The sequence below is a fragment of the Phalacrocorax carbo genome, chromosome 2 (assembly GCF_963921805.1).
Source record: "Phalacrocorax carbo chromosome 2, bPhaCar2.1, whole genome shotgun sequence".
In the NCBI taxonomy this organism is placed as follows: Eukaryota; Metazoa; Chordata; class Aves; order Suliformes; family Phalacrocoracidae; genus Phalacrocorax; species Phalacrocorax carbo.
Window position 1 is genome coordinate 1,516,631 of NC_087514.1, and position 27,902 is coordinate 1,544,532.

Genomic DNA, 27,902 nt, shown 5'->3' on the forward strand with positions numbered 1-27,902 from the left:
ATGAATGCTGCCATCCCTGTGTGCTCTGTGTCACCTGCGTGCTGCCATCCCTGTGTGCCCCATGTCACCCCTGTTCTGCCATCCCTGTGGCCACATGTGCCTCTTGTCCCATGAATGCTGCCATCCCTGTGTGCCCCGTGTCACCCCTGTTCTGCCATCCCTGCGGCCACATGTGCCTCTTGTCCCATGAATGCTGCCATCCCTGTGTGCTCTGTGTCACCTGCGTGCTGCCATCCCTGTGTGCCCTGTGTCACCTGCGTGCTGCCATCCCTGTGTGCTCTGTGTCACCTGCGTGCTGCCATCCCTGTGTGCCCCGTGTCACCCCTGTTCTGCCATCCCTGCGGCCACATGTGCCTCTTGTCCCATGAATGCTGCCATCCCTGTGTGCCCTGTGTCACCTGCGTGCTGCCATCCCTGTGTGCCCTGTGTCACCTGTGTGCTGCCATCCCTGTGTGCCCCGTGTCCCCCGAGCGCTGCCGTTCCTGTGTGCCCCGTGTTCCGCCACCCCCAGCGTCCCGTGGGGCCCCCCCCCCCGCCCCGACTCCGTACCCGCTCCCGGTGCCCAGCAGCCCCCCCCCCTCCCTCCGGGGCCCAGCCCTGTCCCCCCTTGTCCCGTCCCCCTCCCCCGGCGCGTGCCCGCGGCCTCCCGTGCCGCCTCCCCCCGCCCCGTCCCCCCCCGCCGCTCCCAGGCTGCTCCGCGGCGGCGCGGCTGGGCCATGGCGCCGCTGACCGATCTCTACCACCTCACCATGGCCTACGGGCACTGGCGGGCCGGGCGGCACCGCGCCCCCGCCGCCGCCGAGCTCTTCTTCCGCCGCGGGCCCTTCGGCGGCGCCTTCGCGCTGGGCGCCGGCCTGGCCGAGGCGCTGCGCTGCCTCCGCGCCTTCCGCTTCTCCGCCGCCGGTGCGTGGGGCGGGAAGGGGGGACCGGGACCGCCTTGGAGGGGGGACTTGGGGGACAGGGGACCCCTCCCCGCGCCGTGGGACCTGCGGGGGGAGAGGGGAACCCCTCGTGGGGGGAGCTGGAGGGCACAGGGACAGCCCACAGTGGGGCTTGGGGGGACGGGGACAGCCCTCAGAGGGACAGGGATGGCTCTGAGAGGGACCTGGGGCAGGACAGCGACATCCCTCTGAGGGACGTGAGGGACGGGGGACTTGGAGGGGACGGGGACAATCCTCCAAGGGACCAGGAGAGCCCTCGTGGGGACAGGGACATCCCTCGGAGTGACAGGGATGGCCCTCAGAGGGACCTGGGGCAGGGCAGTGACATCCGTCAGAGGGACCTGAGGGACAAGGAGACCCCTCATAAGGACCGGGGTGGGGACGGGGACGGGGACGGGGACAGGGACGGACAGGGACATCCCTTAGAAATAGAGCGATATACCTCAAGGGGACAGGGACATCCCTCAGAGGGACCAGGAGAGCCCTCAGGGGGATCTGGTGGGGACGGGCACATCCCTCAGAGGGACCAGGAGAGCCCTCAGGGGGATCTGGTGGGGACGGGGACATTTTTCAGGGGAACATGGAAGGACAGGGAAGGCTAAAGAGGGACAGGGGGACTTGGGAGGGACAGGAACGTCCCTCAGGGGGACACTTCAGGGTGACACAGGGAGGGGGATTGACATGGACAGCCCTCAGGGAAACTTGGGGGACACTGCGACACCCTCCAGGACTGTGCCCCCATAGACGGTCCCTCAGAGGGGACCGGGGGGCACCCCTGCCCGCAAGCTGTCACCTGCCCCTGGCATGGGGGGGTTTGCTCCCTCCGGCCTGACTGGTGCCCTGTGACCGCGGCTCGGGGGACCACCCGCCCTGGTGCCCGCTCAGCTCTGTCCTCGCAGACGTCGCCTACCTGCGCTCTGTCCTGCCCAGCACCACGGAGGACGCCTTCTTCAATTACCTGGCCACCCTGGATGCCTCAGAGGTGACCATCTCCGCTGTGCCGGAGGGCTCTGTCATCTTCGCCAAGGTAGGACACGCTCAGTACCCGCCCTTGCTTTGGAGGGGCTTTGGGGACATCAGCTCCCATGTCCCTGGGGAGGATGGGGACGTCACTACCTGGCTGTCCCCGCAGGTCCCCTTCCTGCAGGTGAAAGGGCCACTGCTGGTGGTGCAGCTGCTGGAAACCACGTTGCTGTGCCTGGTCAGCTATGCCAGGTAGGGACATGCCACCGGGGACAATGTCTGTCTGCTGTGCCAAACCCTCGGAGTAACGCTGCGGTCCCTGCGTATCAGCTGCAGTTGAGCAGGTCCCGGAGCCCTCCGTTCCCTTGGCTGTGCGCTGGGTGCGTGCTCAGCCGGGCTTGATGCGACCTGTCCCTTCCTCCCCCAGCCTCGTAGCTACGAACGCTGCTCGCTTCCGACTCCTTGCCGGCCCGGATGTGAAGCTGATGGAGATGGGGCTCCGTCGTGCTCAGGGGCCAGATGGTGCCCTTTCAGCTTCCAAGTACTCCTACATTGGGGGTGAGTGCTGCCCCACGGCACCCCACAGCACTGTGGCCATGCCGTCACCTGTGTGTCCCTCCGTCCCTCTTCACAGGCTTTGACTACACCAGTAACATCCTGGCGGGGAAGCTCTATGGCGTCCCGGTGCGCGGCACCATCGCCCACTCCTTCATCATGTCTTTCACCTCGCTGGAGGAGGTGCAGCCCCGGGTGAGCATCACTGCGAGCAGGGGATGGGGACGGGATGCTCTGCCCATGGCTGTGCTCCCGGCGCCGTGGAGGACACCACAGGGTGTGCCATGCCCGTGTCCCCTGGGCAGGAGCTGCCACCGCTGGCAGGAGGAGAGCCAGTGGATCTCCCGACCCTGGCCGAGTCATGGCTGGGGCGGGTGTGCGAGCTGCTGCAGACTCCCCCTGAGAAGGCAAACCGGGGCGAGCTGGCTGCCTTCGTGTCCTACGCCATCGCCTTCCCGCGGGACTTCCAGGGGCTGCTGGACACGTACTGCGTCAAGAGGTGAGGACACCGGGTGCCCCTGGGGTGGCTTTTCCAAGGCGCCAGAGGGGATGGATGCGTCCTTCCTTGCTCGGTGGCCTTGGATGTTTCCACCTGGCAGCATCCCCATGCTTCGCTGTTGCGTGATGCGGGGCTTGGACCGCGTCCCTGTCCCACCATGCAAGGGACGCCAACCACCTCCTTGCCCACACCAGGAGCGGTTTGCCAAACTTCTGTGCCGTGGCACTGGCGCTGCACCAGCTGGGGTATCAGGCTGTTGGGTTGCGCCTCGACAGCGGAGACCTGGCCCGGCAGTCCAAGGAGATCCGCCAAGTGCTCCGAGCTTGCGCTGCTCAGTGAGTCCTACATCAAACCTGGGGTGGCTGCCACAAGTCCCTGGCTTCCCCACTTTGGGTACTCGGCACCTCGTCCTGCTGGGGCGGGAGCCCTTCCTGCTCAGGGGGGTGCTCTGAGCAGAGAAAGGGGTCAGCACCCAAACCCTCACTCACTCCCGTGGCCCCTTCCAGCTTCCAGGTGCCCTGGTTTGAGACCATCCCCATCGCTGTCAGCAATGACATCAGCGAGCAGAGCTTGGAGGAGTTCAGGCGGGAGGTGAGGAAGCTGCTCTCAGGGCCGGGACGTCACCTTGGCATCACATGCTGGTGCCGCTGAGGTTTGGGGACAGACATGGGAGTCACCTGGGAGTTTCTTCTTGGGTGAGAACAGAGAATAGTTTCAAGCTGGGGAAAAAAAAAAAGAGAATTTTGGGTGGGACAGATGGACAGACAGACACAGGGCACCTTCAGGCAGAGCATCCTCTGACTTGCGCCATGGCTCAGGTTTTGGCTTAAAAAAAAAAAGCGGGAGGGCTGGGCTATTGATGGCCGCTGTGTTCTCTGTGGCACCAGGGGAGTGAGATCAACGTGATCGGCGTCGGGATGAACCTGGTGACGTGTCCCCTGCAGCCGTCGCTGGGCTGTGTTTACAAGGTAGGGCTGGCAGCTCTGCCCTGCGTTGCTCGGGGTGGGGGGGGCTCCCCGGCTTCTTTGCACAGCAGCAAAGGGGGCTCCAGCTCTAAGGGATGCTGCTGTGAGGCCAACATTATTGAATCACAGAAGGGTTTGGGTTGGAAGGGACTTTTACAGATCCTCTAGTCCAACCCCCCCCTGCGGTGAGCAGGGACATCTTCAACCAGATCAGGTTGCTCAGAGCCCCGTCCAACCTGGTGTGGAATGCTGCCAGGGGTGGGCACCAACCACCTCTCGGTAACCTGGGACACTGTCTCACCACCCTCAGCATAAAACTAGTCTGAATCTCCCCTCTTCTGGTTTAAAACCATTAACCCTTGGCCTATCGCTACAGGCCCTGCTAAGAAGTTTGTCCCCGTCTCTCTTATCAGCCCCCTTTAAGCACTGAAAGGCCACAAGAAGGTCTCCCCGCAGCCTTCTCTTCCCCAGGCTGAGCAACCCCAACTCTCCCAGCCTCTCTCCCCACCAGAGGGGTTCCAGCCCTCGCACCATTTCCGTGTCCCTCCTCCGGACCCCTCCAACAGGTCCGTGTCTGTGCTGTGCTGGGGACCCCAGAGCTGGACGCAGGGCTCGGGGGGGTCTCACCAGAGCGGAGCAGAGGGGGAGAATCCCCTCCCTCACTCTGCTGGCCACACTGCTCTGGGTCCAGCCCAAGCTCAGATTGGCCCTCTGGGCTGTGAGCACACATTGCCGGCTCATGTCCTGTTTGACACCCACCCGTGTCCCCAAGTCCTTCTCCGCAGGGCTGCTCTCAATCTCTTCATCCCCCAGTTTGTATCGATACGGGGATTGCCCTGACCCAGGTGCAGCACCTTGCACTTGGCCTTGTTGAACTTCATGAAATTTGCCTGGGCCCACTCCGCCAGCCCGTCACAGTCCCTCTGGATGCCATCTCTTCCCTCGAGGGAATCAACTGCACCAATCAGTGTCACCTGCAGATTTGCTGAGGGTGCACCCAATCCCACCATCTACATTCTCATCCTTGGAAATAATGGTCAGGAGAGCACTGTAACAAGATGCTTGGAGGCAGGATGTCCAACTTTGGGGTGGTTTGAGGGTTGGTGGGTTTTTTTATAGTTTACTCAGCTGGTTTGTATCAATGGCCTCCCTCCACCGTGTGGGGACACACACAGAGAGGGGACAGAGCTCAGCATCGATGCGAGCTGGTGCATGTGACAAAAATAAGGTGCCCAACCTCATAACCTCCTTCTCCTACAGCTGGTGGAGGTCAATGGCTCCCCATGCCTCAAACTCACAGAAGAAGAGGAGAAGATGACGATCCCAGGGACTAAGACCATCTATCGGCTCTACGACGCTGCTGGTGAGTTGAGACGCCCTTGCTGCGGTGCTGCCCATTGACCCATGGCAATAACCCTGTCCCCGGTGTCCCACCATCCCTGCAGGTCACCCCTTCATGGACCTCATGGCCCTGGAGGAGGAACCCTTGCCCAGCGCAGGGCAGGAGGTGGTGGTCCATGTCCTGGGGCGGCTCAGCGAGGCCAGCAAGGTCGTGCCTGCTGCCGTGGAGCCCCTTCATCGCACATACTTCAGAGATGGCCAGGTCAGGGGTGGCTCTTCCCTCTGGTGCTGGGTGTCCTCCCCAGTGTTGGCTGAAGGACCAAGCCAGGCTGGACATCAGAGTCCAGCCTGGAGCTGGCTCACAGGGGATTGAGGCTGGCGGCCAGCCCCCCCACATGAACGCGGTCCTGCATCTCCATCCCGCAGGTATGTGAGCCGCTGCCCAGCCTGCCGGAGGTGAGGAGCCATGCGCAGGCATCCCTCAGCCTGCTCAGCCCAGCTCACAGACGGCTCCGTGAGCCAGAGCCCTACCCGGTATGTCCGCCACGTGCCACACGCCATCGGTACACGCCCAGAAACCCTGCCCGGCTCCAGTGGCCTGAGCAAAGCCAGCATGGCTTCGCCATGCAGTGCATGGGTATGGTGCTGCAGGGCACCTGAGGAGCACCTGCTGACTGTCTCCTCTTCCTCCTCTGCCAGGTGGCTGTGACGGAGAGGCTGCACTGCCTCCTCACCAAGCTGCGGCGGGCCAGCCAGTGACGGCTTCCCCGCCTGCCACCCCACCCTGTGCGAGCTCACGCTGAGCACGGCCCCTGCCTGGGGCCGGCCCTTCCTCCATGCTCTTTTGAAGACAAGGTGACTAATTAGGAATTAATGGTTCTAATGATGCTGATGCTGCTGTGTGGTGCTGATCTGAGGACCTTGCAGGAACTGGAAGCGCTCCCTGGGGTCCCAGTAGCAAAGCTGGGCTCAGAGGGCTAGGGCAGGCAGCTCCCCCCATGTCCTCTGGAAGCAATGGTCCTCCCTGCCTTCCTCGGTGGCCCTGCCAGCCCTGCATCTTCTGCCTTCCTTGGTGGCCCTGCAAACCCTGCGCCTTCTCCCATGGCAGCGCTGCCCACCTCAGTGGCCCTGCCAGTCCTGTGCCTTCTCCTGTGGCAGCGCTGCCTTCCTTGGTGGCCCTGCCAGCCCTGCACCTTCTCCCGCGGCAGCGCTGCCTTCCTCAGTGGCCCTGCAAACCCAGAGCCTTCTGCCATAGCGGCGCTGCCTTCCTCAGTGGCCCTGCCAGGCCTGCGCCTTCTCCTGCAGCAGCACTGCCTTCCTCGGTGGCCCTGCCAGCCCTGCGCCTTCCGTCGTGGCAGCCCATGCTGAATCTCCACAGTGGCACTAGAGACCAAGTTTTGCGTTCACAAGAAGGGGTTCACCACGGGAAGGGCCAGCCCATCCCCCAACCCGTGTCCTGTGGGATACCTGTAGCAGATGCACTTTGTGCTTCCTATTGTAGACTTCAGCTCTGTGGCCACCTATTATCTCTTTCCATTCTGCATGGATTCCCTGGGAGGGGGTGTGAAGGCCGGCTCCATGTTGACACCAGCTCCAGGTTGACGCCTGCACTCTATCCTGACATTCGCAGAGGAAGCATGGCACTAATCCCCACAACTAACTAAGCAAAAACATAAACCGAAATAAAAGCCTTTTTACCCACTACAGCTACGGCCACACTGTGTGGCTGCCCTGGTCCTTTAGAACACTTGTTGCTTTCAGCATGAACCTCTATTGCAAGGTCTATGACTTCATAGTTTATGACTGAATAAAGTTAAAATGAAAAAGAAAGTGCTGACCCCAGCAGGTGCCTCACAGCCCCATTTTGTGGTATCCTATGACTCTAATTCCAGTGAAAACCCCTTGGTTGCTCCATTGGGGATAGGGCCTGTGCCCTGGCGATGCCTGTTTGAAGGCTTTATCAAAACAAGGTCAAGAAAAGTTGCTGCATGGAACAGTAAAAAAAAAAAACAAACCTCACAGACAGGCTTCTCCAAGACCTGCAAATTTCTCTAACCCCTCTCAAACCTGTAACAGGGAGAGAGGAGAAAGGCTTTACTGAGCTTGTAAAATGTACAGGCCTAGCATTGAGCCACCCATTGGAAAGGTGCAGTGAGAGATGGCAAGAGGAAAATCCCCAGTGAGAGGCACCGGTGCAGCTGGACAGGCTGGATCGATGGGCCGAGGCCAGTTGTGTGAGGTTTAACAAGGCCCAGTGCCGGGTCCTGCCCTTGGGTCACCCCAACCCCAGGCAGCGCCCCAGGCCTGGGGCAGAGGGGCTGGGAAGTGCCCGGCGGAGAAGGCCCTGGGGGTGCTGGCTGACAGCCGCTGGGCATGAGCCAGCAGTGCCCGGGTGGCCAAGGAGGCCACCAGCCCCCGGGCTTGTGTCAGCACTGGTGTGGCCAGCAGGAGCCGGGCAGGGATGGGGCCCCTGTGCTCGGCCCTGGGGAGGCCCCACCTCGAGTGCTGGGCTCAGGTTTGGGCCCCTCGGGACAAGAAGGGCCTTGAGGTGCTGGAGCGTGTCCAGAGAAGGGCAGCGGGGCTGGGGCAGGGTCTGGAGCACAAGTGTGCTGGGGGGCGGCTGAGGGAGCTGGGGGGGTTTAGCCTGGAGAAGAGGAGGCTGAGGGGAGCCCTTCTCGCTCTCTGCAGCTGCCTGAGAGGAGCGTGTAGTTAGGTGGGGGTTGGTCTCTGCTCCCAAGTCACTAGTGATAGGACAAGAGAAAACATATTCAAGCTGCATCGGGGAGGTTTAGATTGGATATTGGGAAAAATGTCTTTACTGGAGGAGTGGTTGGGCATTGGAAGAGGCTGCCCAGAGAGGTGGTGGAGTCGCCATCCCTGGAGGTTTTAAAAAAAATAATATGTGTGGATGTGGCACCTGGGGACATGGTTTAGGAGGCCTGGTGGTGTTGGGTTGTTGGTTGGACTTGATGTTCCTAGAGGTCTTTTCCAACCTTAATGATTCTGTGATTCTATCCCCAGACACCAACCCGCTGCCTGCATTGCCCACACTCCCAGGAACAGCCATGGTTTATATCTTTTTTTATATCTTTGCAGCACATGTTGATGGGGAGAGTCAAAAGAGTTTAACAAACAAGGCCTGAGGGTCTCTTGTTTCTAAAAATACCCCAGAGGCTGGACCTCCCGCTTGCAATGCTCCAGCTGTGGGCACTGTATCATACTTGCCATTTTAAGAGAGGAAGAAAATGCCAGGAAAACCAAGGTTGCTTTTAAAACTTACATTTTTAGAGCAGAAGCACCAGATATAAGAGCCCAACCCCCAGCGTACCTGAGCAGAGATTGTCCTGAGTTCTTAGGAGAGAAGGAATGAAGAGCAGCTTTAAGTAGACAAAGAAAGATGGTGAGACAGCGGCACCCTCCAGCCCCTCAGCCCTCTCCATGGCCTCAGAGGATCAGCCGGAGGTCAGTAAGTCTGTTCATGAGCGGGAGCAGGGTAAACCCATCCTCAGGATGATCCGTCGCTGGATCTGCCAGCATTTCTCCTACCCCTAGGCAGACTCTTCTACCACTGGTGCTTTGCCTTGTCTAGGACAATTCTGAGTGTCTCCAAGGATGGAGGCTCTGCCACCTCTCTGGGCAACCTGTGCCAGGGCTTGGCACCCTCATGGTGACAGAAGAGTTTCCTGATGTTCAGAGGGAATGTCCCACTTTTCAGTCTGTGCCCATGGCCTCTGGTCTTGGCACTGGGCACCACAGAGATGCTGGCGCAGTCGTCTTTGCACCCTTCCTCCAGGTAGTTATAGACCTGATGAGCTCCCCTGGAGCCTTCTCATCTCCAAGCTGAACAGTCCCGCCTCTCCCAGCCTTTCCTCGTAGGATGCTTCAGTCCCCTCATCATCTTTGTGGCCCTTTGTCAGACTCTTTGTTGGACTCTGTCTCTCATACTGGGAAGCCCAAAACTGGACCCATTGCTCCAGGTGTGACCTTAGCAGTGCTGAGCAGAGGGGAAGGATCCCCTCCCTTGACCTGCTGGCAACTTCTCCGAACGCAGCCCGGCACATTGTTCGCCTTCTCTACCATGAGGCCACACTGCTGCTTCGTGGTCAACTTGGTGTTGAGGCCCCAGTGCTTGGCAAGGACATTTGGAAGCTGAATTGGACAGCGTTGCTCTCAAAACATTAACTGTGTGTTACCAATCTGGGTTCGTTACACACCATCGGTCCTTTGTAGCCCCCACATACAGAAATAAGGGACACACCAGGAAGCCCACAAAGCCATCAAGCTGTCGAGGTCCCGGTTGGCATCACAACCCTGCTGTCAGCAAAAAAGAGCCTAAACCACGTGTATTGCATGGCCTGAGCCAACAGGACCGATACAAAGCTACAAAATTACTGCACCCTGCATTAAAGAGGAAAAAAAAAAAAGCAGGAGGGAGGTTACAGCTGCACATCTGGGGCTCCTGGATGCCTCCCTCAAGGTTTTGGCATGCTGTCAGTGCAATCTGGAATGTGGGCAGCCCAGTTCATAGCACGGAGTCCCGTCACAGCTTCCCGCTGCCACGACAGCATGTGTTTAATGGCAGAGAACACCCAGTTTGCAAATCTAAGCTATTTAACTTAAGAAATACCAGCTCCCACCCAGAGACCCATAAACCTTACTGTAGTCATGGCAGAAAATCCAAGAGTGCTCCTTTTTTATTTTCCATTTTTGCCCTTGGAGTTGTTATTGGTCTGACACGGATCTCAGAAGCAGATGCGAAGATGGGACAGCAAGTGCTAAAAGTGAGGTTAATGCACTCGATTGTGTAACAACAGTGCAGATCTTGCGAAAAAGAGGAAGCATAACAAGCTCACACGCCGTTCCTCTGCTCCATTGTTCTTCCAGTTTTGTTCTTACAAAAATATGTATTTTTAAAGCACATTTGCAGCTCAAGACATCCAATTAATCTCATGGTTGAAAATAAAGGATGGTGGGGACAAGTGCCAGAGTATTCGTGCTGGATAAGGGAAGCGCAGACAATTCAGGGAGCCAGCTTTACGTGTGGGGTCACTTCCCAGACCTGACGAAAAACCCTCGTTCCTGACCCATCTCTTAACCTGGTTTTCTCACTCCGCAAGTCCACGTGAGGATGGTGATGTCTTACGCAGGGCGAGGCCGTGGTTTTCTTGTGCTCTTTGCAAGAAGGTGGTAACGATTAACCTGAGGATAACTGTTCGTGTTTTGATTAGATGCTGGTCCTCGGCTTTGGAGGGAGGGGCTGGCAGGGAGAAAAGGCTGTTGGGAAGGACTCTGAGGTAGGGCAGAGCTGCAGAGTGCCTGGGGAGGAAGAAGGGTGGAAAGGGAAGGTAGGAAATGAGAATGAATTTGAGCATAAATACTTCAGAATCCAGGTCTGCCAGAAGTACAAACTATCACTCAATAAAGCCAGGTACAGGATTTAACAAACCCAGACAGGCTGACATGGATAGCTTGATATCAGACACTGGAGGAGGTCAGAAGAGGCAGAAGTGCAAGCTCGGTGCACCCAGACTCGGCTGCTTTCACCAATTATGAGCTGCAGGGTTGATCCAAGCTCCCATTTCCAACGCCACGCCGTTCTGCAGCACCAGCTCAAGGCAGTGTCATTTGTACAGTGCCATCTTCTTGCTCTGGTACATGTACATGTAGGCATCGCAGAAGAGGCGCTTGGCTACTCCGTCCATGTCCCGAGGTTGCTCCAGGGCCAGCACAGCCAGCGGCAAGTCCAGGTATTTGGCAACTTCAGGGCACAGCGTTACTGTGGGAATGTTGAAGCCGTTTTCATCACCTAACACAGAAAGGAGGAGAAAAGTCCAAACCAGGCCCCAGGGGACGAGTACGTACAGCTCAAGCAGATACCACCACACTCGACAGTAACGGAGTGCCTTAGCTGAGAGATCTGGAGGCCAAGAATGGGGAGGGACAGCAGAATGGTTCGAGCCCACTGTGGAATGATTACTGGGGGTGAAATTATCAAGGCTAAAGTTACACCCACATTTCATAAAAGTGAACTTCCAGAGTGGAATGCGGTTGGCGTGCTGGAAATTGGTCCAGTGATTGTCCCCTAAGCAGCATCACCTGCACTCTTAGATGTGAGGAACACTGGGGGAGCTCAGTGTCCTGATCAGGTAACTGGAGGGGGGAGTGAAGCGAAAGGTTCATGGCCAAACTTGCCCATAAATCACTGCAGATCTACCGGCTGGATGGAACCATGTCCAGACATCATGCCCTGAGGGTGAACTTTGCTCATTATAACCTCATTATAATACTAAAAACATACCTCCACCCCAAAGTTACCCACCTCCAAGGTACGACCACCCCTCACTGAGCGTGTGCTCTGAATTTCTCTTAGTCTATGCATTTAAATCAAAGCGAAGAATTTCTACACCAATCAATACCAAAAGTATGTATGACTAGAGACACTCAAGCTCCACCTGAACATAAAATAGTATAAAAATGACCCCAAGAGAGAGGGAAGTTGGAGACGATACCATCACAGACCGCTGGGATCAGTCGATGGGCCGAACCTCTCTCCTCCCCCATAGGGACACCTGTTGGGTAAGACTCGAACGCTTGGTTATGCCGAGTGATACCCCGGGAAGTTTAGAGAACAAGCTTGTTATTTTGTGTTTTAGCGCTTTATGCTTGTACGTTTTTTGCAGACCGTGTATTTATTGCTGGCAATCCAATAAGAATCTGTATTTCTGTTGCTTCAGTAAACCACAGTATTGGTGAATCTGGCCGTGAGGAGTTATTGGGCACAACGGGGCGAATAGTGATCATCCTGCTAGTGAATCCCTCGTGACTGACAGTGCTAAATCAGGTATCACTCAGAATCTAAGCCCAGCCAACCCCTACCCTCTCTGACATCTGAGGACCACCTGGATTGGAAGGAGGTTTATTTTCTGCCATATTTCTTCATCTGTTAATGCAACACCTACATGGCAGCCAGTCCCAGCTGGCTCGACAAGTCCTTTGTTTGAACACAGCCAGAGGATGAAAGCACTAGAAGGAACTCACACGTGCTTGGCCTGGCCATACTCTTCTCTGGGGTCTATTTAAATGGTCGCTGTTGGAAGCACAGTCTAGAGAGAGCCTCAATTGTGTGGGGCGCTTCAGAGGAAAAGGCTGACTGAGCAGCGCCTATGCAACGAGCGTTGCGGACCCTCGCAGCCGCCCACCATGCAGCGCCCGGCTGCGATCAAAGCTCCGAGCCACGTTCTCACCGTGCCTGTCAGCCATGCTGTCGAAGAACATCCAGTGTTCGTTCTCAGGGCCGTATTTCACAAAGGAGACGTAATGACTGGTCTCGATGCAGAGCACTGCAAAAAGCTCCATCTTCTCACGAGGGACCTGCTGACTGCCCCGGGGGCTCCGGCTGTGAAACTCTTCTGGGACGCGCAGCCTAGTTGGCTTGTGCGTTTTGCGTCGGTAGTGGGAGTGAACCTGAGGAGAGATGGGGTGGCACCACTGAGCAGGCAGAACTGAACCTAGCCTGCCAGAGAGAGGTCAGACCCTCAGTTTATTCCCCATGGATCTGACTCCTGTGGTCCCTACATGCGAACATCATGCCAACAGGCTGGCAGCAACAATCACACAATGTTGGAAGGGCCTCTGGAGATCATCCCGTCCCACCCCCTGCGTGAGCAGGCACCCCCAGAGCAGGGGCACAGGGCCGCGTCCAGGCGGGGTGTGAATGTCTCCAGGGAAGGGACCCCACAGCCTCTCTGGGCAGCCTGTGCCCCTGCTCTGGCACCCGCACAGGGAAGGGGTTTGTCCTCATGTTCAGGGGGAACTTCCCGTGTTCCCAACTTGTGCCCGTGGCCCCTTGGCCTGTCATTGGGCACCGCTGAAAAAAGTCCAGCCCCATCCTTTTGACACCCACCCTTTAGGTGGTACTGATAAGCACTGATAAGATCCCCCTGCCCCACCCCTAGCCCTGTCTTCTCCAGGCTGAACAAACCCACATCTCACAGCCTTTCCTGATAAGTGAGATGCTCCAGTCCCCTAATCATCTTGGCAGCTCTCCGCTGGACTTGCTCAAGCGGTTCCCTGGCCTTCTTCAACTGGGGGGTCCAAAACTGGGCACAACACTCCAGATGTGGCCTCACTAGGGCCGAGTAGGGGGAGGATAACCTCCCTCGACCTGCTGGCCATACTCCTTTTCATGTACCCCAGGACACCGTTGGCCTTCTTGGCCATAAGGGCATGGTGCCAGCTCATGACCAACTTGCTGTCCACCAGCACTACCAGGGACTTCTCAACAGAACCGCTTTCCAGCAGGTCAACTCTACTGGTTCATGGGGTTGTTCCTCCCCAGGTGCAGGACCCTACACTTGAAGGAAAGAAGGGAGCCTGCCACCCTCCAAGAAAGGCCAGAAAGCTGTAGGAATGCTTCTGGGGAGACAGCGTGGAGGGCCCAGCACTCAGTCTGTGCAGGATCAGTGCTTCTTTAGCCTCTAGGTAAGCAGAGGGTTCAATAACACGTAGCAGCAAACCCCACTCATGCAGCTGGTGTGGGTGGTGGGACTGGTGCTCCCAAAGGGGCCCCTCTATGCCCAGCTGGACCAGCTGCAGGGACAGCAGGGGAAATGCTGGTGTTTTGGGGGCAGTTCAATCTGCTGTCGGCCACTGTCATGGTTTTAGCTGGGATAGAGTTAATTTTCTTCACTGTAGCTGGCATAGCACTGTGCTTTGGACTTAAGTATGAAAATAGTGTTGATAACACACTGACGTTTTCAGTTGTTTATACTAGTCAAGGACTTTTCCAGCTCCCCAGGCTCTGCCAGGTGCACAAGAAGCCGGGAGGGGAGGGGGCACAAGTAAGAGAGCAGATTCAAACTGACCAAAGGATATTCCATATCACATAACATCATGCCCAGTATGTTAACTGGGAGGAGCTGGCCGGGGGAGGGAAGTAGCAATTGCGGCTTGGGGACTGGCGGTGGTGGTCGGCAGGTGGTGAGCGGTTGTATCGTTTTTGTTTCTGGTTTTTTCCCTTTTCCTTTTTATATTATCATTATTATTTTATTTTAATTATTAAACTATTTTTATCTCAACCCACAAGTTTTGTTTTTTAACTTTTGCTCTTCTGATTCTCTCTCCCATCCCACAGGGGTGGAGGGAGAGAGCGAGCGGCTGCGGGGTCTTTAGTTGCCAACTGGGCCTGAACCACGACAGCCACCAAGGCAGATTTTGTGAGCAGTCAAAAGAAAATGAATACCTGTCTGGAGCAGGAGCTGCAGAACTGCTTCAGGCCCGTAGCTGCAAATACCTTGTCTTTGAAACACTCTGAACACTCCAGGGTGGCGACATCGCCGCACACGCAGCACTCCCTGGGACCTGCAGGGGCAACAGGCATGAGACGATGCGTCTTCTCCAGGTGTCACCTGAAATTCAGCTTGTCCTGCCAAAACTGGTGTTCAGGGAAGAAGAATCACACTGTGATCCCACCTTACATCTGCTCACAACCCAAAGAGGCGAGACCTGTCACCTGGTTGCTCACAGTCCGAGCCAGCAGCTTCACCATTGCCCAACCACTTACTGTCAAGCAGCAGATCTGTTATATCCAGCTCCAAGGAAGGAATGATTTTGCTGAACATTTTATATTCCTTCCCAAAACGTGGCATTTGGATAATGAAGCATGACGGGATCTAGGAAAAGAAAGGTAAACAAGTCACCCTGCCAGAAGAGACAAGCCCCAGAGACTCTGCTCTCTGTATTGCTGCTGGGAGTAAAGACTTTCTGCTCTGCTTGTTCACAAGACAAAATGGCAACAGGGAAAGCATAGGCCTCTTCCCAGATCACACTCAGATTCCCCAAGACCTCTCTCTTGTGGCTGTACCTGGCTGCTTTGCAGTTAGATGTAAGACAAACTAGACCCACTGCAGACTCACTGGTCAGGTACATTGGAAGGAAGAAAGAGGCAGCAGAGAGCAGCGTAGGCGGAAGGTAGCTGGGCTCACCTCCACTAACTTCAGATCAGAGGACAGGAAGGAGTGTTCCACTAACTGCTGCACGTCGGGAACCACCAGATTCTCCTGTTTGTCCATAAATATCTGGTAACAGTAACAGTCCTGCTCCTTCTGGCCTCCTGACCTGCAAGAAGTGGTCATGGGGCTTGTTTACATGGTGCCACAAACATCTGAGCGCCCAGAGGACATACTGGTTTTATCCTGCAAGAGCTTCTGGGCCCAAGGCATCAAGGGCTGGTTGGTACAAAAGTGACACGAAACACTTTTTCCACCCAGAAATACTAAATACACGTCACAAGAGGAGGATACAAGTACCACCTTCGGTCTCATTATCCCTCCGTAGCATCACATCCTGCTCCTATGAGCAAAACTCGGTTTCCCCTCGTCAACGTAAATATTAAAAGACATTTCAGTATTTTTAAAATAAACTGCGCTATGGCATAACCAGCAAACAACTCCTCAGATGAAAGATCTATTTATAACTGCACAATCAAACTCCTCAGATGAAAGATGTATTTATAACTGCACCTACAAAAGCCAGAGAGCAAAACCCGGTGCATTTAAAAGGTGAGTTGTGTGCAGAAGATCTTGCACATCCCCTACATCCCTGAGCCAGCAGAGAAAGGATTTCCTCCAGACGACCCTCTGCAGGGGAGCTGCAGGACAGAGTCATCTTTGTGCTCAGCCTTTCCGAGTACTCCACGATCTATGGCTTGACTGACGTCTTAACAAAGGAGCACAGAAAGCTAACAATCGCCTTCTATGCTCCTGAACAACACAGTTATTTTTGGCTTCCTTCAGCCTCTCATCCTCTTTGTAGAGTCCTGAAAAACTGGGACTGCATCCATGGACTGCCTGTTTGAGAGGCTGCAGGACCTGAGCCAGCTTGACAATCTGGACACATCCCAAACGCATCCAAAGGCTGTCAGATACCGCTCACTGGCTCTGCGTTGAAGTTGGACACTATGTTTCTCAAACCACTGCTGGCTCTTCCTAAGGATGAGACAAGGTTTTTATCATCGTTTTCTGAAGGCGGCACCCTCCAGGGGGAGATTAGAAGTGGTTCTTCCTGGATGAGTCACTTGGGACAAGGTCACAAGATCCCACGGACAGTGGAGAGGAGCCGCACAGAACTCACTGAGCTGTGTCTCCAAAGCCCCGATGAAAAGGTGTAAGCAACACTTGCCAATCGTGAGGTGGATAACTAACGAGCCTGGCCTGTATAAATTGTATCACCTAGATATGGAAACTTACTGGAGTTTCAAGAGCGGCTCTATTCCCAGGATCTGTTGCATTATGAGATTGAGGAACTCCTCAGGATCTGGAAGGTCAGAGAAAAGCATGGGTCAGACCACACCAGGGCTGCTGCCTTGCCCCACTGCATCCTGAAGGCAAAAGCGACCAGATAAACACGAGCCACCATTTCATTAAGCTGGAAACTCCTCTTTTACTCAAGGTAAGAGGACAATTAGGCTTAAAGCTGAGAGCGCTTGGCTAATGCATAAATCCTAGGGCGAGCGTGAAAAAAAGCAAACCAGCTCCCGCACTCTTACAAGGCAGGCCATCACAGCAACACTCTCAGAGACCTTAACGGACAGTTACTGCTGACAACAAAAGCATAAACTCAAAGTGAAATCAGGGGCAGCTGTGGAAATTCAAGAAACTGAACAGTTGAAGTTGATCTTGGCAAAAATGATAAATCAAGCTGGATTCTAGCAGGGATGGACTTATCAGGGTATAACTCAAAGTATAAAGGTCAAGGAAATGTCCCTTGTTTAAATTCTGTTCACGGGGATCTTTCTCTCCCCGCCTGGCAACAGCCACCACCAGGTAGAGACCCAGCGATTCCTAATTTTCCATCAGACTTCAGGACAAATTTCAGTTAAAAAGCCTGCAGAGTTTGAAAAGCTGAAAGTATTTTGCATGTGCTTTACATAAACAAAGAGCACAGCAGCCATATTAAGGCACGTGCCTGGGAGAAGCGTACAATTAAGTTGTCAGCCTGGTGCCTGGGTGAGGCAGCGCACAGCGAAGCAGCCCGGGGAGGGCCCCGGGAGCACGTTACCTTTCTCAGCGTTGGTAAAGCTTGAACATTGGCCCTTCTCAGTCAGCTGCTCCCTAAGGTGCATCACGCTCCTAGCCCTGACAAAGCCAGTCCTAGAAACAAGAAGCAGATGCAGATGATCTCACTGGTGTATTTAAATCATAGAATCACAGAACGGTTCGGGTTGGAAGGGACTTTTAAAGATCCTCTACTCCAACCCCTCTGCGGTGAGCAGGGACATTCTCAACCAGATCAGGTTGCTCAGAGCCCTGTCCAGCCTGGCCTTGAATGTTTCCAGGGATGGGGCATCGACCACCCCTCGGGACAACCTGGGCCACTGTCTCACAACCCTCAGCATAAAACATTTCTTCCTTAGATCTAGTCTGAATCTCCCCTCTTCTGGTTTAAAACCATTAACCCTTGTCCTATCGCTACAGGCCCTGCTAAGAAGTTTGTCCCCATCTTTCTTATCAGCCCCCTTTAGGTACTGAAAGGTCACAAGAAGGTCTCCCCACAGCCTTCTCTTCCCCAGGCTGAGCAACTCCAACTCTCCCAGCCTCTCTCCCCACCAGAGGGGTTCCAGCCCTCGCACCATTTCCGTGTCCCTCCTCCGGACCCGCTCCAACAGGTCCGTGTCTGTGCTGTGCTGGGGACCCCAGAGCTGGACGCAGGGCTCCGGGGGGGGTCTCACTACAGTGGAGCAGAGGGAGAGAATCCCCTCCCTTGCCCTGCTGCTCTGGATCCAGCCCAAGCTCAGATTGGCCCTCTGGGCTGCAAGCACACATTGCCGGCTCACGTCCAGCTTTTCACCCCCAAGTCCTTCTCCGCAGGGCTGCTCTCAGTCAAATCTCAACATCACAGAACACCCAGGATTTTATTTGTGCAGCCACTGCCAGAACACTGGTCCTCGAGGAAGATGCTAATGCCTTGTGTTCAATCAGCTCTCCCTGCCTCTTCCACACCTCCCGAGGGAGGAGGAGGAAAGAACCTGTTATCTTCGATACAGATTGCAGAGAATGTAGCTCTCATACCACGGTCTACCCCCATCCATCCTAGCACTGCATACTGCCTTTGGGACTAACTGCTGATGAGCTTCATCAGCTCCAGGATTCCTCCACAGAGGTGGTCTCAACCCCAGGAATCACCCCTTCCTCCTTTCACTGAGAACTACAGCTCACAAGGCTTCCTGCTCAGAAGGAGAGACTCATGCAGTAGGAGTCATGACAGCCTTGCAACTGGGGAAGGGAACAACTGGAAGAGAAACCTGATATGAAGATATTTGGATGTGGCTGGTAGGAGAAACCCTCCAGGTAATTCTTTCCCTCAGTGACAGGTACCCCCTGGCAGGGCAGCAGAGAAAGTATGAAGGCAGTCGGATGACTTCCAGGACTCCTACATACTATACTCACTTTCGAAGGGGATTAACAATCTCATCCCGCAGAATGCTCTGGACATTCCTGTCACACAGTGGGAAGGGCTTGAAGAGCATGGAGTCCAGCACAAACGTACAGGAGAAGAGGCTGTGAAAAAGAGTGTGCTGTGTAAACCTGATGGGTTTGCAGCAACAGTTAGAACCAAACCATTGTGCCTGGTGACTGTCAGCAGCTTTCATTTTCAACAGTCCACGCATGCAATTACAGAAAGGTGAGTGACAGCTCATCTCTGCAGTGAGATAAACCACGTCTGGTTTAATGAACACTGGTGATAAGCAAGGAAACAGCTCAGAGGAGGAAATCTCCTACTTTGCAGCCAAAACTGCTCATGGGGGGGCACCACTGAGTCTTTTCCTCTCCAAACAGCGCTGCACAGTGAAGCTGGGACTTCCTGTGCAGGTTCTTTGAAACGTTTCCAGCCATTACCTCCAGTGACAGACTCAGCGCAGTCCAGTTCCAGAGACCTACGATCTCTCACTGTGCTGCATGACAGACACACAGCTACCTTAGGTACTCACAAGGGTTATTTCAGGGCCTGAGAACCTACCAGATTAGGAAGGAGAACCAAAAGCAGCAAGCGTCGAGGCTGCATCTCCACACAGTTATATTCTGCTCTATACCAGGTAAATATCTGGCCACCTTGGAAGTCCAGGGAAGCGCTGCAGTTTAGGGCTCTGCCCAACTTAAAAAGCACCCATTTAATGAATCAGCACCACCCAAGCAGGTCCTTACCTGAAGAGAGCTGCGTCCATATAGCAGGAATTACAATGGCCTTGGATTCCCTTCATCCGCCCTCGCAGGACACATACTGCTGCCTCATTCCTGAGGGGAGGAAAGCTGTCTGGAGTCTGTGGAAGAACTTCTTGCCCTCCTGCAAGAGAAGCAACAGAAGCAACTCCCTTTAACTTCCCACCTTGTCTGGCTCAGCTTTGCCCTTCCCTGATGCCCCAGAGGTCGCTCTGCTCAGAAGACAGCACCACGCTCTTCTGCGCTGCTCCTGCTGGGACTAAACCATGCTGGGATGAAGACTTGGCTCTTTAGCATTTCATCTACTGGAAATGGAGACAAAGCCAAACCGTTTCTTATTCACCAGAGACATGCCCTAGCAGTCCATACTGCCTCTGCCATCGTTACACCAAGTTACAAAGGCAAAAAGAGCTCCAAAGAAGCTGGTGCTGTGTTATATGCAAGCTTGGGACCTCTCTGTTGAAAGACCTGCGACCCCAGCAGCAAGGGGACAAACAGGCAACTGTGCTTCAACAGCCTCATCCCACTGGCCTGTCGCCTCTAAAGCTTCAAAGGTGGATTTTGCAATCTGGTCTTTTCTGGTTTCTTCAACATTCACCCCTTGTAATTCAATCCACTCTCTTCAGCATGTCCTTAAGATATCCTTCCTTGTCCCTGCTCCCAGTTTTTGGGCAGACCCTACAGGAATCCTGCCTCCTCGTTTACGGCAATCCCATTTACGGTTTCTAAATGGCTAATGCACGCTGTCTTCTCTGCTCCGGAGGAGTTTCTTCCTGTTTAAATGAAAATACTGACCTGTTCTTCCCCGTATCTTCTTGTGAATGTCTTATCATCATAGCAAGCTCTACATGAACACTGATTTAATCCTCTCTCCCTTTCCAAGCTCCCTCTTATTTCTCAGTCCCCAGGGGTTATCACCTGAACAGGCTGCCCAGAGAGGCTGTGGGGTCCCTTCCCTGGAGACATTCACACCCCGCCTGGACGCGGTCCTGTGCCCCTGCTCACGCAGGGGTGGGACGGGATGATCTCCAGAGGTCCCTTCCAACCCCCACCAGTCTGTGATTCTGTGACATCCTGGCTGTGGGCCTGAGTTACCCCTCCAGTTCTCCATAGCCATGCGCTTGGCCTATGTTTGAGTAACATTTAAGATACGCTATAGGCCAGGCCTTATAGCTAAAACACTTGTCCACATTCAAATCTCAATTACACCTTTTTTGGTGTAATTCGGTCAAAATTTGGTGAAAAACACACCTTTTTTTTCTGCCCTGAAAACCACAGGCAAAAAGAGCCCTGCCTTGCTTGCAGCATTCACAATGCTTTACAAAGACTGTTGCTCTGGAAATCTGTCCTCTGTTACCCCACAACATTTCCTGCCAGCTTCCCCTTCTCCAGCACATCGATGCCACTGAGGCCTCATTTACAAGGTCACTCAATATGCTGCCCTACAGTCAATGCCCAGTCTACGTTATCGCTGTATTGAATTACTTACCACTTCTTGTGGGACATTCCCTAAAAATACCACCATGGCAACCTCGGCATCCTTAAAATTGACATAAAACATAGAATCATTAAGGCTGGAAAAGACCTCTAGGATCATCAAGTCCAGCCGTCAACCCATCACCCCCAGGCTTTGTAAACCAGGTCCCCAAGTGCCAGGTCTGCACGTGGTTTGAAAACCTCCAGGGATGGTGACTCCACCACCTCTCTGGGCAGCCTCCTCCAATGCCTGACCACTCCTCCAGTAAAGATGTTTTTCCTAATACCCAATCTAAACCTCCCCTGATGCAGCTTCAGGCCATTTCTTCTTGTCCTATCACTAGTAATTTGGGAGAAGAGACCAAGCCTCACCTAACTACACGCTCCTCTCAGGCAGCTGCAGAGAGCGAGAAGGGCTCCCCTCAGCCCCCCCTTCTCCAGGCTAAACCCCCCCAGCCCCCTCAGCCGCCCCCCAGCACACTTGTGCTCCAGACCCTGCCCCAGCCCCGCTGCCCTTCTCTGGACACGCTCCAGCACCTCAAGGTCCTTCTTGTCCCGAGGGGTCCAAACCTGAGCCCAGCATTCGAGGTGGGGCCTCCCCAGGGCCGAGCACAGGGGCCCCATCCCTGCCCGGCTCATGCTGGCCACACCAGTGCTGACACAAGCCCGGGGGCTGGTGGCCTCCTTGGCCACCCGGGCACTGCTGGCTCATGCCCAGCCAGCTGTCAGCCAGCACCCCCAGGGCCTTCTCTGCCGGGCACTTCCCAGCCCCTCTGCCCCAGGCCTGGAGCGTTGCCTGGGGTCGGTGTGACCCAAGGGCAGGACCCGGCACTGGGCCTTTTTAAACGTCTTTAACCTTGCTAAACGTCAACATCTTTTGGAATACTCAAAGAAAGTGAAGAATATTAAACTACCGATTAAGACATTGCATGTGAGGCTTCTCCGTAGCGTGCCTTGTCCCAGCACGGCACTGTCTCCCCTCTCCTCAGATAACTTACTATAATCCACGAGGCTGAGGTCACTGTTGCGCAAACACTGGAAGCGAACGTCAGGCTGGCAGGACTGCAGCTTCACGAAGAGGCCGCGCTTTGGAGCGCAGTGGAAATAGTATTTGCCCAGCCATTCGCCAGCGGTGACCCCCTTGTCTTCATCCTGGGGAAAAAGCATTCAGGAATAACATGAGAGCAGGCTTTCCTCCATACAGCTGTTTAATATCTTAAATTCTGCATACAAGTTTGGTCCCATTTTGTTGACTGTTTTCATTTATTCTGGTTATGTTTTGAACCTAGTGATGTCACTCGTAAGATTCGTGATTGTTCCGTCCGCATTCCAAAAACATTGCTCTAGAAGAGAGCAAACCAACCCATGCAATCATGCCATGGGCTCTCCTCCCCAGCCTAAGGGAGGGCTCAATTGTGTGCTTGCCCTCACGGTTCAACCTTAACACGTCAGAGGCTCGGGTCAAGCTGCGAGATACGCAGCCACAAGCTGAAGGTCATCAAAGAGAAGAGAAGGGCAACCAAAACCTGCCCATTCCAATATACAATCTCACAGCAGGAAATATTTTGCTCCTTACCAGTTCAACTCCTGCCATTTTGTGCTTAATCTGGGGCAGGTAGCCCAACCAGCGGATGATTCCCGAAACCTGATTTCCCTTGTCCAAGGTGATCTGGACCATGGAGTTCACTTCCAGGGGTGAATTCCCACTTTCGCACTCCTCGCTGTTCTCGCTTATTTCTCGTTTCATTTGGTTTGGGTGTCCCAAGCCCATGTCGGACTCGAACGGTGAAAATAAACCTAGCGAGCAATACAAAGTGTTGGGTGAGGTAGGAAGTCAACACGTAACGACAGACACCTCTGGATCTTACCTAACACCAGGGGTATTTTGAAATTACAGACCATGCAGACAAGCACGAAGCTGAGCACCAGAGACACAAGGGGTAATTCCCAGTGATATGGCCAAGCTGGTCTAACAGGCTGAAAGGGGAAGATGCTGCTCCTTGTTTCCCTGCTCAAGGCTGCACGCTCCAGCCCTGGAGCTCATCCAGCCCTTCGCAGAGCCATTTCAGGCTACTGAAAAGGCAGCAGGGGGGTTATTCCCAAATTACTTTTCTGCCTTTAGTGAGATGAATCAACTCAGTGAAGAGTCTAATGACGGCTCCCCTTGGGCCGGCCCTGACAGCGGCACGGTGTCTTTTGATGGCGACAGAGAGAGTCCACTAATTTCTTGTCTTGTCCAATGACTCACACCATCACTGCTGGCACCTGCGCCTTTCTGAGTTTGCCTGGCACCAGGATAAGGCTCCTGCTCTACCTTCTACAGCTAAATTAAAGACTCTTTAAGCAGTGGTGCCTTCTCCCCTAGGGAATACTTCTCCACTGCACTCACTCACTCATCTTCCTGATAAATGGGGAGACTCAGCTTTAGTTGCTTAATGCAGAGAACTGGGATTCAAGACTTTTCTATGGACCTTCTCTGCTTCCTGAACGACTTAGTTGGGACCAGCTGAAGCTTTTGTTGGGGCTTTCAGCTCATCAGCACCCTGCAGAGAAGAAATAAATGCTAAATCCCCAGGAACGTACACAGGGCAGGCACGTCTGACGATAACCTACTTTGCAAGCTTTCCTTCACGACAGAGTCCATAGGGATTTCTCTGAAAATGTCAGTTGTTCCTTCTTCTTCCTGAAAGGAGACAAAAATCATCCATCAGCTAAATGCTTTATCAGACAATATATGGAATGCAAACGAATTTTTCAAACAGGCCTGGAAAGTTTGCGTGTATCCTCATGTCCCTTTTGGACATTCCTTCCACTTCCCTTTAGTGTCCCAACATAACATTAGTTTTTTTTTAAAAAAAAAAAAAACTAAAAAAAAAGGAGGAAAAAATTTTTTTTTATTAAAAAATACCCCAAAACAAAGAAAAGGCAGCAAGACTGCTCTTACCGGGCAAACTTTAACGAACCATTGGGTTCCCTCCCTGTAAACTGCCATCGCTATTCCTTTTGTGAGGACCTCGTCCACATAGAAGCTAACAGCGTCTCCCACTTTCACAGGAACCCCCTCCTCCGCGTCCGGTTTTGGCTTCTGTTTTACATAGTCGTCGTCTGCCATGGGAGCAAACTGGACTCTGCTAAAAGGCAGGAAGATCCCGCAGTTCCGCTTACACTTGAAATATTCGGTGCCGTGATAAGATCCGTCGCTGCGCCCTCTGTTTTCACCCTCGGCCTGAAAACACACACCAGAAAGGCACGTTACGTACACAAACATAAAGGGACAACAAGCAACTCATTTTCTTGGCCACTTTACCTGTAACTCCACCCCAAAGAAGAACGGAGACAGCACAGCCGAAGTGTTTTTGTAAATGCTCCCGATGTAGCGGATGATACCAGGGAAATGTTGCCGGTCGACCTCCACCATCACTCTTTGGCCCGGCACAGCCCGCAGAGCTGCTTCAAGGCTCAGCCTCTCCAAGAAGTAGTTCAAACGTTCGTTGTGGCTGCTGACGGCCAGGAGGAAGACAGCCGCCTCCTCGCGCACGGGCTGAAGGATTTCCACATTTATCGTGACGGTGGAGCTGTCATCCAGCATGATGACTTTCAGGAAGCAAGCTGGGGGCCTGTCATCGGAGAAATTGCGCAGGTAACTTCTTTCGCTGCAGAAGCACATGTTCCCAGCTTGGAAGTACTTGCTGCCATAAGCACAGTCTTCTGTCAGGATGTAATAGCAGTTTCCGTCCCCTGCTGAAGGCAGGAGGCTGGTCATCGTCATTCCCTTGGGTTGTGAGAAAGGAGAGTGTCACACCAGTGAAGATACACGCACGATATCACAGGATTTCAGAGGAATTTGGGTTGGGAGAGGTCTCGAGCCCAGCCCCGCGCTTAAAGCCTCACCCAGTTGAGTTTTGAGCATCTCCAACGACAGAGATCCCGCAGCCTCCCTGCTCCCTCGTTCCCATGTTTGATCACCATCATGGTGGAAAAGAAAAAATATCCCATCTAACCGAGGTTTCCCACATTCCTGCTTGTCCCCGTTGCCTCTTGTTCCCCTCACTGTGCATCCACAGGATGAGTTTGGCTCCGTCTTCTCTACTAAACCCTCCCACTAAGAAGACACAAAGAGCAGCATCTTGTCTGTCCTGTTCTCTACAACACCCTACAGCCAGAGCAGCCTCATTAAATTCCACCTCCTGCTTTCTTTTCATACTTACTCGCAGGAGCAGGGCAAAGGCTAAATTCTGCCTTCTAAAAAAATCTCTTAAAAGGGAGTTCTAGTCTGCGGCTAGAGCTCTTCAATGTTGTGTTAAAGCACATTGATTTTCAAAACGTACGCAAAGCACAGCACCTATCACGTTACTACGCTGAGGCACTGAAGACCACCATCTTTCAAAACAAATATATTAAAAGAAATTAAAATATCTGGAATCAAAAATACATTTTGCAGTGAAATTCTAGCCAAATTCTAGCCAAATTCTAATTTTCACACAATTTATCCCTCTGCATCTCACTTTTGACAATACCACGCACAGCCAGGACCCAGACTTTTTTGTTACAACATTTAAAAAAAAAAAAAAAGGGATTAACATAGAAAATTCTTCCTGCAGGCGGACAAGACTGGTTGGCCCAACCTGACCAGTACAGAGAAAATAAGAGACGTGCCTGTTTCTAGGCCATGGAGGAAATTAAGGGAGAAAGAAAAATGATGTCTTCACTGTGGGCTACCTAGTAGAAGTTTCTTACAACTTGGGAGCGGAGAGAGGAGGAATTGAGCAGATGCAATTAAGGGAAGTAGAAACAGAGTCAGGGCATTGTGGCAGGAAGCATGAATGCAGCTGTTTGGAACAGTAAACGGGTGGGTTGGGAGGAAAACGTAGGCAGAGCTTGAACAAAAAGGCTGAGCAGAGCTCAGCGAGGAGGAGGGCAACACTACTGGGGACTTCACTGGAGAGTAATATCAAGGGAGCTTGTTTTTTAAAGTATTAAGAAAAGATAATCACTGTTTGTGTTGGAAAAATTTGCATGATCGGATCCTGGAGCTTTCCTTGTGTTTGGGCTCATCATGGCAGCTTCCTACAGAAGCCACCTCCCTTTAACTCTTATTTTTTTTAACCTTAGCGGGTGGGAAGATGGCTCAGAGACCTGACCCAAACACTGCTCTACTGCTTTTGGACAACGCTCATTTGCTGCAGCTGAAGGTCTGGTCTCAAAATGGAATAACCCCCCAAAAAACACTGATCTCCTCAAGTAGCATCTGCTTGGGTCTGCCAATGTGGCTAATTCCACATGTATTGCCAGAGATTCAAGAGCCGAACAACAGCACAGAGGCAGAGGCCTACCACGGCGGTACGAACCGCGCTGACGCTCTTCCTTCTTTCTGCCAAGGGATTCCTGCCGGCAGAACACCAAACCTGCAGGGAACCCGGCGCAATTCACTCCAGGATGACCACCTCGAAGTCACGGGGCGCTACGGGGGCACCCGGCAGCGACCATGCCAGGGTGAGCCCCCCTGCTTGGCAGTAAGCAAGTCGGAAGGCGTCGGCAGGCTGTGGAAGTGGAAGGAATCCCGTGGCGCGTAGCTGTTCCCTTATTTCCCATCCACACAACTTGCTGCTGACGTTTTTATAACTCTGCCAGCGGAGCAAAGGCTTGGAACTGTGGGATTTTTAAAGGACAGAATTAAAGAACAACATTCTGTGTCCCACCCCCCCAGTTCAATATTCCATTTTCAGGACTTCAGTTCTATTTTACTTTTTTTTTTTTTAAGTTCTCTCTCCACAAGGAATACAGTAAACCTCACTGTGCTTTAAATGCTGTCAAAAGAGGAAAACCTAGAATAAACCATTCTCCTAATTAAAACCCCTGGAATAAACAGTTTTCCTCATTAAAAACCCTGGAATAAACAGTTTTCCTCACTAAAAAAAACCAAAAATAAACCACTTTCCTCACAAAAACCCCTAGAATAAACCGCTTTCCTCACAAAAACCCCTAGAATAAACCACTTTCCTCACAAAAACCCCTAGAATAAACTGCTTTCCTCACAAAAACCCCTAGAATAAACTGCTTTCCTCACAAAAAAAAAACCCTGTCATAAACCGTTTTCCTCACAAAAAGCCTTTAGAACAAACCATTTTCCTCACAAAAAGCCTTTAGAATAAACCATTTTCCTCAGAAAAAGCCTTTAGAAAAAACCGTTTTCCCTCATATAAATCCCTAGAATAAACCGTTTTTCTCATCAAAGCCAAGAATAACCCATCTAAAAACAGAGCACGCGCCATTCCCAGAAATAAAACACATTCAGGCCAACGTGCGATTTTGAGCTTGTGGCGTTTTGAACGGGGTTGAAACCTGCCGGATTACGCTGAGGAGAACCTGGGAAGCGCCAGATAATTCGAATTAAAGCGGAAATTAACCCGTAAATGGCGGCTGATATCGGGTGGGGGAGGTCTCCCAGGCCCTGCCCCTGAGGTACCGGGGAGGGGGGAGGAAGCGGCAGGGGATGATCCCGGGGGGGGGGGGGGGGGTGTGATCCCGGGCGGGGAGGGGTGATCCCAGGGGGGGGTGTGTGTGTGATCCCAGGGGGGGTGTGTGTGATCCCGGGGGCGGCCCCCCCTGACCCCCCGCTCTCACCCTCTCCCGGCCCCGCTCTTCCGCCTCAGGGGACGCCGCCACAGAGGTAAGGGGAGCGCGGCGCAGAGCGGCACCGACAGTCACCACCACTTCCGCACGCCCCGCCGCCGCCGCCGGCTTGCCGGCCAATAGGAAGAGGCGGCGGTCGAAGCAGGTAGCCAATGAAGAGGAGAGGGCGGGACTCGCGGCTGCGCCGCCCCGCCCCCTGTCGGGCCCCAGTGGGGTGGGCCGGGCCCCAGTGGGGTGGGCCGGGCCCCAGTCGGGTGGGCCGGGCCCCAGTCGGGTGGGCCGGGCCCCGCCCCCTGCGGCCGGTCTCGGGTGT

At 53.8% G+C, this 27,902-nt stretch overlaps 2 protein-coding genes across 7 annotated transcripts; one reads left to right on the forward strand and one right to left on the reverse strand.

Moving 5' to 3' along the window:
• Positions 1 to 670: 670 nt before the first annotated feature.
• On the forward strand, positions 671 to 7,106 carry NAPRT (nicotinate phosphoribosyltransferase). Its single transcript, XM_064441969.1, has 13 exons — positions 671 to 903; positions 1,841 to 1,968; positions 2,074 to 2,156; positions 2,332 to 2,462; positions 2,539 to 2,654; positions 2,765 to 2,958; positions 3,153 to 3,293; positions 3,465 to 3,549; positions 3,846 to 3,926; positions 5,184 to 5,286; positions 5,369 to 5,526; positions 5,691 to 5,798; positions 5,964 to 7,106. The coding sequence occupies exons 1-13, from the start codon at positions 717 to 719 to the stop codon at positions 6,021 to 6,023; spliced, it is 1,575 nt and encodes a 524-aa protein (XP_064298039.1). The 5' UTR covers positions 671 to 716; the 3' UTR covers positions 6,024 to 7,106.
• A 1,224-nt stretch (positions 7,107 to 8,330) lies between these two features.
• Positions 8,331 to 27,678, reverse strand: LOC104044144 (ubiquitin carboxyl-terminal hydrolase CYLD). 6 transcript variants are annotated; one of them, XM_064441972.1, is made up of 17 exons: positions 27,581 to 27,678; positions 26,362 to 26,605; positions 24,264 to 24,728; positions 23,901 to 24,182; positions 23,570 to 23,639; positions 22,533 to 22,753; positions 21,955 to 22,108; positions 20,970 to 21,020; positions 19,466 to 19,604; positions 18,710 to 18,820; positions 17,322 to 17,413; positions 16,511 to 16,577; positions 15,248 to 15,380; positions 14,827 to 14,935; positions 14,506 to 14,624; positions 12,509 to 12,728; positions 8,331 to 11,070 (listed from the first exon to the last, which is right to left on the reverse strand). In XM_064441972.1, the coding sequence occupies exons 3-17, from the start codon at positions 24,723 to 24,725 to the stop codon at positions 10,886 to 10,888; spliced, it is 2,415 nt and encodes an 804-aa protein (XP_064298042.1). In that variant the 5' UTR covers positions 24,726 to 24,728; positions 26,362 to 26,605; positions 27,581 to 27,678; the 3' UTR covers positions 8,331 to 10,885. The 6 variants fall into 6 exon arrangements, with proteins under 6 accessions (XP_064298042.1, XP_064298043.1, XP_064298040.1 ...); XM_064441973.1 differs by having other exon boundaries at positions 26,314 to 26,605; XM_064441970.1 differs by having other exon boundaries at positions 26,305 to 26,605.
• Positions 27,679 to 27,902: the final 224 nt, after the last annotated feature.

What these genes read in the sequence shown, in the direction of transcription:
- NAPRT (XM_064441969.1), top strand. Translation starts at nt 717, where the DNA reads ATGGCGCCGCTGACCGATCTCTACCACCTCACCATGGCCTACGGGCAC. An exon ending in TGCCTGGTCAGCTATGCCAG is followed by an intron (nt 2,157 to 2,331) that starts GTAGGGACATGC and finishes TTCCTCCCCCAG; the next exon opens with CCTCGTAGCTACGAACGCTG. An exon ending in CGCTGGGCTGTGTTTACAAG is followed by an intron (nt 3,927 to 5,183) that starts GTAGGGCTGGCA and finishes CTTCTCCTACAG; the next exon opens with CTGGTGGAGGTCAATGGCTC.
- LOC104044144 (XM_064441972.1), bottom strand. Translation starts at nt 24,725, where the DNA reads ATGACGATGACCAGCCTCCTGCCTTCAGCAGGGGACGGAAACTGCTAT. An exon ending in GAGCCGCTCTTGAAACTCCA is followed by an intron (nt 15,381 to 16,510) that starts GTAAGTTTCCAT and finishes CACTTCTTGCAG; the next exon opens with GTCAGGAGGCCAGAAGGAGC. An exon ending in GCAGCTCCTGCTCCAGACAG is followed by an intron (nt 12,729 to 14,505) that starts GTATTCATTTTC and finishes ATCTCTCCTCAG; the next exon opens with GTTCACTCCCACTACCGACG.